The sequence below is a fragment of the Hydractinia symbiolongicarpus genome, chromosome 8, assembly GCF_029227915.1.
Source record: "Hydractinia symbiolongicarpus strain clone_291-10 chromosome 8, HSymV2.1, whole genome shotgun sequence".
Lineage (NCBI taxonomy): Eukaryota > Metazoa > Cnidaria > Hydrozoa > Anthoathecata > Hydractiniidae > Hydractinia > Hydractinia symbiolongicarpus.
Genome location: NC_079882.1, coordinates 23,098,801 through 23,113,592, shown reverse-complemented (window position 1 = coordinate 23,113,592; position 14,792 = coordinate 23,098,801). Strand labels below are relative to the sequence as shown.

Below are 14,792 nucleotides of genomic sequence, written 5' to 3'. Positions count from 1 at the left end.
TGGATTGCTTGGTATTATACTAAAAAAACACCTACGCCGGAAAAATATCAGCGCGTAAAGAAAGTGATAGTATATTTCAACTACGTCATGTCTAATAGCTATAGTTTGAAACATGGATTTCAACACTCTTTTAAATTTTTTTCTCACACAAGAGCGAGCTTGTTACAAATGTTGTGATTTCACAACAAAACTTGTGGCAAAATATAATCGATTTACATCTTCTAATAATAAAAATATATTACAAAGTTTACACCTAGACTTACATGAATATAAGACATCTTTTATAATCCCTTCGACAGCGAAATATTTAGCTAAAGTTCTCACAGAAAGACTCACAGAAAATAACAGCAGTTAATGCCATTTTTTTTTTCTTGGAAGAACAGACATTTTGTGGTAGAATTGAATACGACATAACCTATTCAAAATATCTTAAACTATATATTTTTAGGTACACTCAAAATTTGAATGAAACTCCATTCATACTCTCCTTTTCACAATGTCAGAACAGAGTAGCTGGAAATGCGTCTTTGTAAGGAGCGAACTATTCTTTATGTTTTTTCTTCACAACACGCTTTAAAAGAAATATTAATTAAACTCAATCTTCTTCTTCTTCAATTTCTTTTAAAATTTGCGTTTCGATTTCACGGCCACTTTTTCTACGACTAGGATCTGGATAACTTGGGTCTGGATAATATTCATGAATATTTGACAGCTTCGATTTAAACCCATCTACCCATTTTTGTGGATTTTTAACAAAGTTCATTATCAACCAGGCAATGGTAGGTATCATAGAAATTGTGATAAATGCAACAATAAAGAATTGTCCCCAAGCTGGATAAGGACTATCGAATAAAGAAGTTTTAGTACCAGGTGATAATGATGAAAAGTTGACCTAAAACAATAAAAAGGTTTTAAAACTTGCACAACTCTCGCACATAGCACCAAATACAGGTGCGCTACTACATTTTTTCCATAAAAGTCTGTGACAATGAGAACCTTTAAAAGGAACGCTTGTTGGAGCTGCGTTTACTACAACACAAATATTATATAAACTTATATGGAGGGACTATTGGACATCAAAAATGTATTTTGTCTCTGTTTCTTTCCAGTAGGAAATTCCTTAATAATGGATGAGTTTAAGAGATTTGGATTTATCCAAGAGGAATACTTGTTGAAAAAATTAACCGTTTATTCAAAGGAGGAGGGAGATTATTTTGGGAGGACGATTTTTAAAAAAATACATAAAGTGATAATAAAAACTTGTGCTGTCACGAGCACGAGCATCTCTCATTTTACTGTTACCTAGTCAGAGGAAACTGTCATATATACCACTAGGAAAACTTACTCACCATTTGTTGGAGACAACCAACATATGCTTTGTAGGTTGGAAACTTTGTTGCCAATTTATGGCAGTTTGCAACGAAGATGATAAAGATAGCTAATGGTGAAATATATTTCCAACAAATCATCCAAAAAAGATAAGGTCGTTTACCAGTCATATATTCAATATCATTTGCAAATCTAAATTAAATATGATATCATAAAATAAAATAAAATCTTTTTGTATTGTGTTGACTAACGCTTGTTTGCAACAGAAGAACAATATTCTCCCAAAGTGCGAGTTTAAGGTAAGCGAACTGTTGTGCCACCGGGTAAACTAAGTACAAGGATCGCATCATAGGTAAGGTAGGGTTAGTGCAGGGGGTAAACAAAGATTGTTTTATGTTGTGCTTGCCTGATCTTGATTCTAGAACATCAGGGTCTAGTGACGAGATCGGTGCTCTTTCTTTTTCTTTTGTCCAGGCTCCTTACCGGGGTAGTTGAAAGTTGAAAGTTGAAAATATGAAGTTAGGTCACGAATCTTTTCATAAATATTAAGTTTTAGTTAACGCGCTTACATATTTATTTGGAAATAAACAATTCGTTGTTTTAAACTGAGTCGTTAGGATAAGCATTTATTTTTCGGATGCACACAATAACATTATTGTAATTTTCCTGCGTGTAACGGATTTCAAAATCATAGGGAACAGATAATATGACCTAAGAGCTTACAAACTCGGGTTTAAATTCTAGGAAAGTCTTTTACTTTTTTACGACTGGACAAAAACAAAGACGAATAATAATAAGCAATATAATTCATCGACAAGGCTGACATTTGAAGATGTGCTGGCTACCTGTAAATATGTTACCTGTTGCGATTCGTGCTTGATATGTAGGTGACTAACAAAAAAGCTGTTAAAAGTTACCCGGGGCCGTATTTTTTGATAAATAGAAGTAAAACAAATCAAGGGAAGGTTAAATCGAGGCTATGACGTCATTTTCTAGGTTATAATAATTTAACAGCTTTTTTTAAGAACAGTGTATTACAAGCTATCTTTTAGCCCAAAAAGCGATATAAAAGTTTTTTCCCCTTAGTGAGATTATTACATAGGCCTATAACGGACTGTCTGTAAGTTGCCCGAGCAGTTGTATCGCAATAAAAACATACAGGGTTATAGTACAATAATATAATTTAACTGAAACAGAGCAAGACCAAGTGGAATGGGATGTGTTGCAGAATATAATAGCTACTAATAAAATAATTCCGGAAGTAAAAGTAATAAGTGGACTAACTTATCATTTCCATACACCCATGATATCGATACCACTTGAAAAAAGGCGATAAATAGTAACGGCAAAGGAACAGCGAAATCATCAAATAATTGAAACGCATAATACCCTGGTGATGTTATTAAAGCGAGACCAATCAAGAACATGGCAAAAGCAAGTATACCTATAAAAAAAGGACAGAAAAGCTTTAGTTTAGGCGAAACGTGTTAAAATGAATAACAATCACAAAACAAAAACGAGTACACTTTTCAAAAGGTAGATTTGATCAGTATCTTTGTTTGCTTGACGTTCGAATTTTAAATGTTCATTTCCTATATCTCAGGCTGAAGCTGAGCTTGTTCTACTGATATTTTAAACTATAAACAAGGTACTAGCTTTTTATAAGATAGATACAAACGAATATTTGACTATTTATTTCTTTATTTATTTCTTTATTTATTTCTTTATTTATCTTTTCTGCTCAAGACACGAATCATATAATTACCTGCTCTTTGTAATAAAAATCGAATTTCCACCTAAGGCGAATTCGAATTGGATTGGAACAGAACGTTAGTGTAATAATTTCTATTTCCACTATAGCCTTGGAGCATATCGAATCGGAATGAAACAGAAATGAGATTTTCAGCGAACTTGATTGGTTATTTTTTTTCAGATTCTACTTTCCTTCGAAAAACGTCGGAGAAAGTTAAATTCAATTCAACTTTTACTCGGAACGGAACAGAAAAGATCAGAAGATTTCTGAGTCAGGTATTTAATGTCTTATGTGTGACTGAAATGTCGTTCAGAGATGAAAAACATATGAGTTGAAATTTCAAAGACCTTTAAGAGTTTAACGGAATTATAACATATACCTGTGAATTTCCACTTTTTCATAGTTACCCACTTTGCATCATAAAATGGCGCAACTAAACCTTCCAAGGTTCCAAATTCTGAATCAATTCCTAACAAGATCAGCATGATAAAGAATAGAACAGACCAAAGCGGAGATACAGGCATTTGAAGGAAGGCGTCACAAAAAGTAATAAAAGCAAGACCAGCACCTCCACCAACCTAAAAAACCAACATGTAGACTGTTCGACAGAATATACTTGTTTATCAATCTTTGTTTTTAGGTCTCATTGGTGCTCAATCAAGGCTAATAATAAATATCCAATGATCTCACTGCTCTTACTTGAGTGGAGTACGACATTTTGTATCTTCTTATATTTTGTTTAAGAAAAGCTATGCCGTATTTGCTGCAGCTCAATTCGAATGTCCACATTGAGACTGACTGCATATATCAACTTACACTTACAAGCAATATTACATACCTCGGTTACCGGTAGCTTAGTAACATACTCTCGGTGTCCCAAAATTGAAAATACAACTATACCAGCAAACAGTGACGTCCCGCAGTTAATAAATACCACAGTGTAGGCATCTCTCACGCAGTTGTTTTTGATAGGCATGTAACTGGCGAATGAAATCAACGCACCAAACCCCAAACTTAATGTGAAAAACATTTGGGAGGCAGCATCCATCCAAATTTGAGGATCTCTCAATTTTTTAAACTAAATAAGTGGTATTCATTTGAGCGAGTGGTTTCATTGGAAACAGTTTATATACCTAACACACTCTGGTCGCATATTTTGTTCATTGCTTATCAGAAAAACAATGTACAAAACATGATATATTAGAATTATTAGTAACCACAGTAATAGTTAATTTCGATTCTCCTGGTCCACATTTTTAAGTTCTACATAGAAATCAAAAAACGCTTAAGGCTGATTTCGCCAGTACGAAATATTCCGAACGGAATTATTCTGAGCAAAGTTCGAGCATTCAAAATCATTATTGACTTCTACTTTTGAAAAGCAGAAATTTCCGCCAACTAGAATCTTTGTTTTTTCTGCTCTGCACGAAATATTCCGCATGGTGTAAATGGGCCTTTAAGGTGGTAGCTAAGGCCATCTTTACATGACAGTGTTAATATTTTCTTTGAAGTAATATTGTTCCGTATTGATACTTACGTCAGGCTTAAAAAGAGCTTTTAAACCAATGGATGCACCATCTAAGGAGAGACCCAGTATGAACAGTATGCTCAATATAACGTAAGGGAACGTTGCCGTGAAGTATACAGCCTAAAAAAAAAAGGGATCCAAATAAAGGTGATGTTTGCTGATAATATAAAAAGGTTTAGTAAAATTGAAACCGTGCTACTTTGCACTGAGCCATCTGCGACAGTACGGTAACCACACACGCAGGTAGCTTACCCCGATCGCGTCCAGTAGAAGCAAGCTTTATGTGTGCATATATGTAACATACTTTACAGAGAATAGTCTAGTTACCTACACCTGAACCCTAAACATAAGACAGACAAGTGAAACAGTATAGCTATGTGATAAAATTGAAGAGTGCTACTTTATCCGTCGTTCACACAGTACCAGGTAACGTACATGATTCGATCAATTACGTCATGCACGGACATTTATACACACCTATCCTAGTAGTACATAAAGACCCCTAAAGCAAAGGTTTGAAAAGGCCTTCTCATAATCAGATTCCTATTCACAGTGCAAAGTTTGTAAAAGAGCGAATAAGAATTCCACCTTCCCACTTGATTTTACTCCGTTAATGACACAAGCATATACAACAACCCATGCCAATACAAGACAGCCAGCAAGCTTCCAGTTTATTCCACTTCCTGAATCACCAATTGACGTGGACACATCCAAAGTTTTTCTGTAAAAGTAGTAAAGCTGCGGGTCGTGAACACAGCATTCTGTAAAGTTGGTCTTCATCTCACAATGATATGTGTCGGAGCTGTTTTTCTTGCAAAGTTGGTCCAATACATTGTATTCATCATACCTAAGAAAATTAGGCACCAAAAATTATTTTATAGCTATATTTTCATTTTGATTAGAATGTAATGGCATTATTATTGACAATTAAACGATTATTATTGAATTATTAAACGACTGAATTAATCAAAATAAATTTATATATCAAAAGTTTAATTCTAAAAGCTTTTATTAAAAACGTAATAATAAATAGCATATCCTATATGTGACAAAATTCATTGTCTAACGGGTATTGCCCAATCGAAAATAAAAGGGTCAACGCTTATAATTAAAACCCACCGACCACGTCCCCACGGTCTTGTGGCCACCAGGTCGTTATAACAGAGTTCATCAACAAGGCAAACGGCTTAAAACCCACCGCAATCCCATTATAAAGCTTAGTAACACCTGGTGACCAACATAGGTCTGAATCCCTCACTTTTTCGTCGATGCATAATTTTCGACTTATTAAAAAAAGTTCTTCTTATCCTACCTTGGGCACTTTTCTATTCTCCACGGTAACTTGGAGGTTAACGAGGCAAATAGATAATAAAAACTCCAAGCAATTACAGCTACATAGTATATGCACAGCATTGTGGAGATAACCATACAAGATATACCAATCCCTTTAAGAGCTGGATGCATTTTGCTCCAACAACCAATTGCACTGCGACGAAAACGCTGACCGACTGCAAATTCGATGTAAAACAAGGGAATCCCCTCAATAACCATCATGATAAAATATGGTATCAGGAAAGCACCTTAAATAAATAATTTAGAAGTTACTTGGAAAGACCTAATTAATTAGCAACAGATGGAGAAACAAAAATTATGTAAATAATACTTGGTTAGAATACAAAGTTAATCTTAAGTATGAAAACACTTTTAAAGAAATAATAAATAACTAAAGAAAAAGAAACATTGTTTTCATTTTTATTTATTTTCTCTTTACTTTCTTTTTAAATTTTCTGAGTGCTCAAGAACAAGACAAAATTAAAGAATCCCTAAAATACAAAATTTAAATTACCTCCGCCATTTCTTTGACATAAATATGGAAACCTCCAGACATTTCCGAGACCAACTGCTAATCCAACAGACGCTAAAATAAATTCAGCTTTTCGTCCCCACATTCCACGCTTTTCGTCCGCTGCCAAAGCTGCGGTATCCGGAACAATGGGTGGTTTGTATCGGTCCAGGCCTGTAGGATGCATATCATTTGCCATGCCATTTAACGTGTCTAAATTAAAAAATTCTACTTTTGCGTAACTTTGTGTAGAAATTGCTTTATGTCGTCAAAGAAAGGTACTGTATTTGTTAGGTGCCACCCCCTTGAAAAAGATGCCGTGTGAGTATAAGGAATTTCAATAAACATTTCCGTTTCGTCTGTCCACGATTAAATATTTAGTTCAGTAAGTTTGAGGATTTTAAAATAAACAAGAAAATAATAGCAAGTTTGAAACATAAATTGGAAATTTCTTTCCCAAGACCTAATAAATATTGTAATACATTCCTCAAATATTCATTTCAGACGCTGCAACTCCCTTAGGTGAAATAATTAAAAGTTCTATTTAGGATTTGAAAAATACGGTGAGTGTCCTTGTAATCTACTTCGGTAGATTACAAGAAGTTTGCAATCAATCGTAAAAATCATGAACAACATAAAAACAGCCAATTTGTGAGAGCAAGTACGAATAATGTCTCAAAGGTTGATTCGAGTAAAACATAAAAAGAACTACTGAAATGGTTGTATAACGTAACTATGTAAAATAAAAACTGCGGAAAGATTGCATAAAAACTGAAAATAATGGATCCATTTGCTGATAAATAATTGAAAAAATTCGATTTTTAGGGTTAGCAAATAAAAAAATGCAATTTGTTTGTTCAAAATCAGATCTATAGATAGTTAACTCACAGGAAGTAAAAAAAATAAAAAATAAAAAAACATTATAAATGTAATAAAATGGTTAAGTTTACTTGACATTATCTTTCTTTATCAAAAGTAATATAGGAACAACATGCTATGGAAATATATAGTACATGGAGCTATCATTTACTTAATATGTATTTTTTTCTCTATTTTGAATCTTTTGCACGTAACAGATTTGTAATGAATACTCTATTTAGAACCATTATGTACAAAATTTAAAATGCATTATAACTGAAGGGAAATGGTTTTATAATATTGCTTAAAACATAGCATATAAAAACGTATATATACATATATATCTACATACATATTAAAAATTGTGCTAGAGAGTTTGATGACATGGTTCAAATTCGTAAAAAACAACAACAAATGTTTATTTAACATTATGTTTACGTAAAAAAAGGTAAATTTGTCAAGAAGTAATTCTTTTATTATCTCTAAGTCTTGTCCTTTGGGTAAATAAACACAAGCAAATTACAAGTAAAAACGGATTTGTTGAATTTTTACTTCTGTTATGCAATAAGTGGAAATGTGAAGCGAAATGGAAGAAGTGCTCGCAAATGAAAAATGATAAGCAATCCGACCTTTAAATTTACCTCCGCCCCTCCCTCTGCCCTAAACGTCAAAATCAAGAAATAAAAATTGAATATCATCAATCTCTCAAACAAGTACCCCTGCAAAGCATGTAGACGGGACAATCAGTTCCATATACTTTTTGTTTCCTGAAAGATCAATTTTTAATAGTATGAAATATCTAAACGTCAAAGGATTTAATCAACCCCGCCCTCTCTCTTTGCACTTAAATTTGACAGTGGTAAATGCGGTTTTTGCATCATTTTAAAATTAGTACGTTACGTTACGTTAGGTTAGTAAAATGCTCACCACAAAAATCCACTCTCTCTTCTTCACTCATATCAAAGTTCTTGCAATCTTCGACGTGCTAGCTCTTTCAGCACATCAAAATGCGTATTAAATTGTTAACGTATTAATATTAACTCAGTGCCGTATGATTGATTGGTTGTTAATTAATGATATGCAACAAATAATAGGGCTTTATATTTCTTTAATCACGCTGTACATACATATACTTATTGTTCAGTGAAACACAAAGAGGGTTTCATGTCGACATTTTTGTCAATCGTTGAAAAACTAACGTTAATGCTTTTGCAGAGCAAATAACAAAACATATCAACTTACGTATGTTTTTTAAACTTCCTATTTACAAAATAAACATTTAGGGAGATATGTTTAAAGAGAAAAAGAGAAGAAAAGAGAAGCAATGCCTTTATCCTTTATTTTCTTAGTTTATGAACTTTTAGGAGGGAGGGCGCTAACTTACTGCAATAAGCTATTGACTGGAATGATGGCTTCATTATGAGACTTCCCATTTAAACTTTAAGTGTACTTTACAGAACAAGTTCGAAGCCTACTATTGTGTAATACAGGTTACGTTGTAGTAACCCAAAACATAAAACAAATTCATATAATTTGTCTAAAACCCTGAATTTTACCATTTCTGCGTGTTTGCGGGGAAATTTAAACAATTGCAAAAGTTTATATGCTTGAAATGCAGTCACATTTCCATTGCGAAAAAACCGATACGCTGACATGTTTTTCCTTGCGCTAAGAGTAATACACGTAAGAATTATTACGAATAAGGTGTATTGAAAGAGTGATCGTTGCAACTTGCACTTAAACTTCCATTAAATTCGTATGTAAACGGCAATCAAGAAAAACTCTAATTATTTAAAAATTCTATTTGAAGGGAGTTTCTAAATCATACGAAGTAACAACTGTTCTCAAACGCACCTGTTTCATCTATACCGATCCTAGGCAGGTTATTTGAGGTAAACGCGAACTCCAACCCTGTAATCTTGAGAGGCTCCGATGTGACGCTAGTTCGACTAATAATACTCGGCGCAGCATGAGGTGGGAGCGCCTTTGATGAGAATGCATACCCCATTCCATCCATGTTCATCTGCCTCGTTTCTGGTAATGAGTCCTCTGATAATTTTTGTGAGCGCAGTCTTTCTCTTTGAACTTCTAATGAAAGAAAAAATTATGCGTGTGTAAATTGGAATTTCTTTTCTCTTACTCATTCGAGAAGACATGTCACTTATTGCAAACATCTATTCAAATGTCTATCAAGTATACAATTTTAAAAAGTTTTTGTTTCTTCAAGTTAGTGTTTGTTGTCATTTGACTGCCAATTTGAAATATTTAATATATAAATTTGTTTGAAACCTGTCTAATAATTACACTAAATTGACATTCTGTAAATGGCTGCTTCTGGGTTACAACGAATTATTTTGAAGTAAAGAAAACAGGTCCCTGTATTAAAAGACTTTTTTTCTTTGATTGTAGTACAAGGACACCAGATTCTAATTTATAAATCACGATAAATCTTTATTAAGATGTACTTTATATTGAAAAAAATAAGGAAATAACTATCTTACCATCATAAGAAGGAGGCCTGCCACTAATTGTAGAAGGTCCTCTTGAAGAGCCAGAAGTGTAACCACTCATTGATCTGCTCATGGCCAGTTCCGTGGTAAACAAATTCTCCTAAGAGAAAAAAAATATTAAGTTTTAAATTTAATTTTGCAAGTCGGAAGCGATAGGGTTGTAAGCGATGACACTTGTAAATAGAAGCTATCCGACAGATGATCTGATGGAACAGCGTCTGCTTTCAGTGCAGAAGGTCATCCAAGACTAAAAAGTGCGAATCGATCTTTTCTGCTTAATGTTCAATATAAAGATATAAGTGATATCTTGGCCGTTGTCTAGTGAGCGGTTGCTGTGTTTCCATGCCTTGTGCAGCACAAATGGCAGCTTTGAATATGCACTAGAACTCCCTTTGCAAGACCCTTTTTGATAACAGTACGAATAGAAGCTGAAGAGGTTATTCTGGGTTAATAATCGTGATAAGTGTTACATAAGATGGGACAAAAAAAAGGAAAAATACGTCAATTATACACAAATTATACATATTAAATTTCTATTCAACTAAGATACCAGTCATTATTGTCACCAGTTATTACCAATCAAGCTGATTTTGATTCTTTAACTGTATCAATTTTTAAGAGATAGGATATTCGGCTTGTAGTTAATAAGTTGCAAGTTTTAAATCGTCGCTACGTGAAAGAGATTAACCGTTAACGCAACAAGATCGTTAAAATTTTAATCCTAATTTTGAAAGACCAACAAAAAATTTCCTATTTCTTCTAAACCTTAACCAGACCTAAACCTATTACCAGAAAAACTATGGTCACTTTGATAACACAAGATAACAAGATTCTGATTGGGAAAAGTTCAGAGTTCTGGCTTTGAAGTTGATTACATGACACGGCTGTTTCAGCTAGCGAGATTTCGGAAACTCAGACTGCGCATGTCAAAAAAAAATTTAAAATAAGGACTGGGGCGAGTTGCGCTTAAAAGTAAACAAATTTTAGGGTAGCTAGCACCAGGTTTAATAGGCATTTTAATCACATAAACCAACTTAAGGACTGGAAACTAAGTGGTTTAAATAAAATATAGTCCTATACCAATAAGATTAATTCAAATACAAAGCTATTCGCTTGTTGCCTAGCTAAAACAAAACAAAAACTTTCAACCTCCATTTTGAAGACTGTGGACACCATGCCAACTTAAAGCAAAATATTTTCAGATACGAAGTTATCCCACAGATAATTTTTATAAAAATCATTCCAAGATAGTTACGAGATACGAATAAAAAAAGAACTGTAGGTGTATCAGTACATTACGAATTGATATTGTATCAAACATTAGGTACTTTTTTTTCAAAATTTTTGTTAAAGTTCAAGATGGCTACTGGGGATTTACACCTAGCTCATATGAAGAAACAATAGCCATTGTGAAAAAGAGCCTAAGGAATTTACCTTTTCAGAATTCATTTTCTTTGATCACTGCAGCTTTTTCTTAATATTTTTTTACAGGAAAATCTCACTAAAAGCGGAATTTTTTAAAATAAATAAACAATGATTTATGTCGCATTTGTTAGAAGTACACACACACATATGCATACTTAGTCATTGGTCAGAACAAATTTAAAAATCTTCTTTTTCAACTTCTGATTAATAAAAAATGTCGGCCACTAATTTTCTTTTAGGCCATCTTAATAGTGAAATGAAAAATCGTTTTAAACCATTTTCTTTAAATGAGCTATGCATTGTTCAAGCAAAAATGTTTTTCTTTATAATTTCTGGAGATGAAGCAAATTGGAGGGAGAAATTCAACTCTTTTGGCTCTTTTTGTGAAGAAAACCTTCCAAATATGCTTGGACTCGCACTACAGTCAACCAACGCCTCGTATATTCATCATGAAATAGTGCCAAATATTGATAAAGTTTTTAAGTGAATTAGGTACAAATAAAAGAAAACTAGAATTGATTTCCACTTTACTCCTGTCAATTCAGAATAAATTATAATAATAATTTTAATAAATAAACTATACCCAACATCTCTCTTCATTTGAAAAAAATATTAAACATTTATCTAATAGAATTAATTTTACCCTATCCTCCTGTTTATGTTGTGTCGTTATCCTTCTGCAGGTTAACTTCCTCCAACTGATAGTACCTGTCCTAGAAGCCTCCTACCAGGGGCATTAATAACTTCATTATAATTTTTTTATTTTATCAATTCATTTCTTTTTTTTTCAATTTGAGGTTAAGTATTACGTTATTAGGAGACCTGATATTGAACAAAACAGTCACAAAATATATGAATCTAATGACCCCAGCTGTTTTGCAAAAATGTGACTGAATAAAAATGCTGGATTCGCCGCCTTAAAGATGTCTTTTACGGAAAAAAGAAGTAAATAGAATTGATTAAAATTACAATTGACGAAAAAGTGTGCAGATATTTTATGAATTGGAAAATAGAACTATTATTTTGTCTATAAGAGCAAGAAGGTTTTCAACCTCCTTGATAAGAGCCTTAAATGTGAAAAGAAACTTATTTGTAAAGAATAAGTTTAAATGATTGAATTTTATACTAGTTAAAAAAAATAACAACTGGAAACTATAATAAATAGTTTGTTTATCTTAAAAAACGTAAAGCCAACATTATTTTGCTTGTTTTTGCTTATTTAGATAAACTACAATTACTATCTATCTTCTTTGGAACTGTTGCTTGCTGTCCTAGATCACCATGGCGCTCATCTTGTTCTTTGCCAAAGCGAATCTTTTCACAGAAGTTTTCACAGAATTTTCACGAAAAATGTTATTTTCAAACTATTTTTTTTTAAATTGATAAATGAATATCTTTGTTTTTGTTTTCAAAAATATAGACACGTTTCCCATAAATAATTTACTTTCGTTTTTAAATGCTTTTATTGTTACGTTAGAACATTTATCAGTGAATATAATGTTTTTTCACGCCTGGTTTATGTACACGTCACAAACATACACATGCCTTGGTGAGGATTTCTACGTAATAAGGAATATTGCTTCCAAGGTCGATAGAAACAAGGTCAAACAGTTAATATTTAAAAAATTAAGCGTTAACCACAGATCCAGGTGCGTTATCCCTCTGTTTAGTCAACGGGGACTATTTTTGTAAGTTGTTCAGATTGAAGGAAGTTGGAGGAAGGAAGGGCGGAAGGTGGGCGCCGGGGAGCCAAATAAAGGGAGAAACTAATTAAGGTTTTAAGGCTGTAAAATGATCTTATGAAAAATTATATAATTGGAGTGGATGGGTGGATGGAATAGACAGAGGCAAAGAAGGGGACTTTAAGAGGGACAGTTGCCGCACCATAAGTGGAGCTATCGATGGACCGCCCAAATCAGCTCCACCTCGATGTTTGCAATAAATTAGTCAAATTCTTGATCTACGTCTGTGCTTAACTGTATAACATGCTTCGACAGTAAGCAATTGAATACCAAGCTAGAGCACTAATGGCTCGAAGTACCAAGTGTCAACAGACATTCACAAATGCTTTTTGCGTTATGTATCCATCTAATAAATACCATAGAAATGGATTGACCGTTTGAAGACCGTGTTATCTGTTGTCACTACCATAAATGGCTCACCAATCATCATAAAAATGTTAAAACTAATGGTGTGTTCATCGAGTATATCGACGTTAAACAACATAGATAAAAACTCATCCAACATATTGTTTAAAAAATCAACTTTACAAGAGGGCGAATTTTACATCTGCCTGGTATTAGGATGGGAAAGTCACATGAGCAATGCTATTTGATCATGTTACGGAACAATGTTAACTCTACGTGAACAGAAAATCTACACATAGTTTAAGAACCGACATTGGCAATCTTTTTATTTTGCACTTGACCTTATTCTAGGCGTTTACAATTTTCTTGTAAAATTAACTTTACAGAGCATACAAGCAAAACAATAGCTATTTGAAGCTACTATTTCGTAATCTTTAATTCCGCAATTTTAATAAAAACGCACGCAATAGTATAGCATTAATTAGATCTTTCTCAGTAATATTTCCATCAATGTAATAAATACATTTCACAATCATTAAACATCTTCCATCATATCAACAACCTTGTTATCAGGGGCTTTAGTCGTCAAGTCAGCGCTAGCGGCAATTATTCTTAGCTCGTGTAAGCATTAAGACTTGCTGAGATTATACATTTGAGTCTTATACCAATTCCAGGATAAAAACTTCCGGTTATCCCGAGCCAAAGGGGATTGACTTCGTCTATTTTTCCGAAACCGTATAGATAGGTATAAGATTCTATGTCACTCAGCCAGTCTTAACATCACTTTTTGAGTAATTTCCTCAACTTACAGGGAGGATGGGCGGGTCGTCTAGCCCGTACAAATAGAATTGACTTGTAAGTAAAAATGGGTGAGAAAGTCCTTTTAAGCATACGCAAGCGTATCTTGCCTTGATTACTACGAAAATAAGTTACAATATTCTTAGCATATTCTTTGCACAGCTAAGAGTTAAAGATCTGAGAATGCAACCTGTTATAAAAATCAAGGTGCTGTTGTTTCAGAAGCCTAATCTAACTAACAGACCATGATACAAGTTTTAATGAGTTAACAAAGACTAAAAAATTAAACGTTCATAATAGGGTGCAAGCAAAATTTCAAGATGAGCATATTCTTAAGGATACTATTAACGTTTTGTTTAATTACATCTTGCATATTCGTACAGAGTAGATTCTTATGGTTTCCAGAAGTTTTTGCATGCCAAGGTAGCAAACACACAATACCAAAAAAATAAAAATTACTGATCGTGTAATATATATATGTGGTATATAATTACATCTTTTACTCACCAGAAATCTTTTAATGACGAAACGCTAACAATTTGAAATTAGAAAAGATATCATTTACATTGACATAATTCAAAAGAAACAATTCACTGATCGTCTAACACAATTCTCCCAGTGGATTACTTATGATTTTTTAAAACGTTAGAAAGTTATGCCT

The 14,792-nt window shown here is 33.3% G+C and overlaps 1 protein-coding gene and 1 long non-coding RNA gene across 4 annotated transcripts in view; one reads left to right on the top strand and one right to left on the bottom strand.

The window, feature by feature from the left end:
- Positions 1–3,338, top strand: part of LOC130653617 (uncharacterized) — a 6,037-nt gene extending 2,699 nt beyond the window's left edge. Inside the window, exon 2 of the long non-coding RNA XR_008984249.1 lies at positions 3,263–3,338. This is a non-coding gene — a long non-coding RNA (uncharacterized LOC130653617). The remainder of the gene's footprint in view (positions 1–3,262) is intronic.
- Positions 86–14,792, bottom strand: LOC130653614 (sodium-dependent neutral amino acid transporter B(0)AT3-like). 3 transcript variants are annotated; one of them, XM_057456137.1, is made up of 13 exons: positions 11,890–12,455; positions 11,256–11,322; positions 9,813–9,921; positions 9,166–9,399; positions 6,457–6,666; positions 5,923–6,190; positions 5,199–5,457; positions 4,620–4,730; positions 3,921–4,160; positions 3,462–3,660; positions 2,614–2,773; positions 1,350–1,521; positions 86–892 (listed from the first exon to the last, which is right to left on the bottom strand). In XM_057456137.1, the coding sequence occupies exons 2-13, from the start codon at positions 11,268–11,270 to the stop codon at positions 596–598; spliced, it is 2,274 nt and encodes a 757-aa protein (XP_057312120.1). In that variant the 5' UTR covers positions 11,271–11,322; positions 11,890–12,455; the 3' UTR covers positions 86–595. The 3 variants fall into 3 exon arrangements, with proteins under 3 accessions (XP_057312120.1, XP_057312121.1, XP_057312122.1); XM_057456138.1 differs by lacking the exons at positions 11,256–11,322; positions 11,890–12,455 and adding an exon at positions 14,639–14,792 and having other exon boundaries at positions 87–892; XM_057456139.1 differs by lacking the exons at positions 11,256–11,322; positions 11,890–12,455 and adding an exon at positions 12,485–12,638 and having other exon boundaries at positions 87–892.

What these genes read in the sequence shown, in the direction of transcription:
- LOC130653614 (XM_057456137.1), bottom strand. An exon ending in AGAATAGAAAAGTGCCCAAG is followed by an intron (nt 5,458 to 5,922) that starts GTAGGATAAGAA and finishes TAATTTTCTTAG; the next exon opens with GTATGATGAATACAATGTAT. An exon ending in GAAAAAGTGGAAATTCACAG is followed by an intron (nt 2,774 to 3,461) that starts GTATATGTTATA and finishes CTTTTTTTATAG; the next exon opens with GTATACTTGCTTTTGCCATG.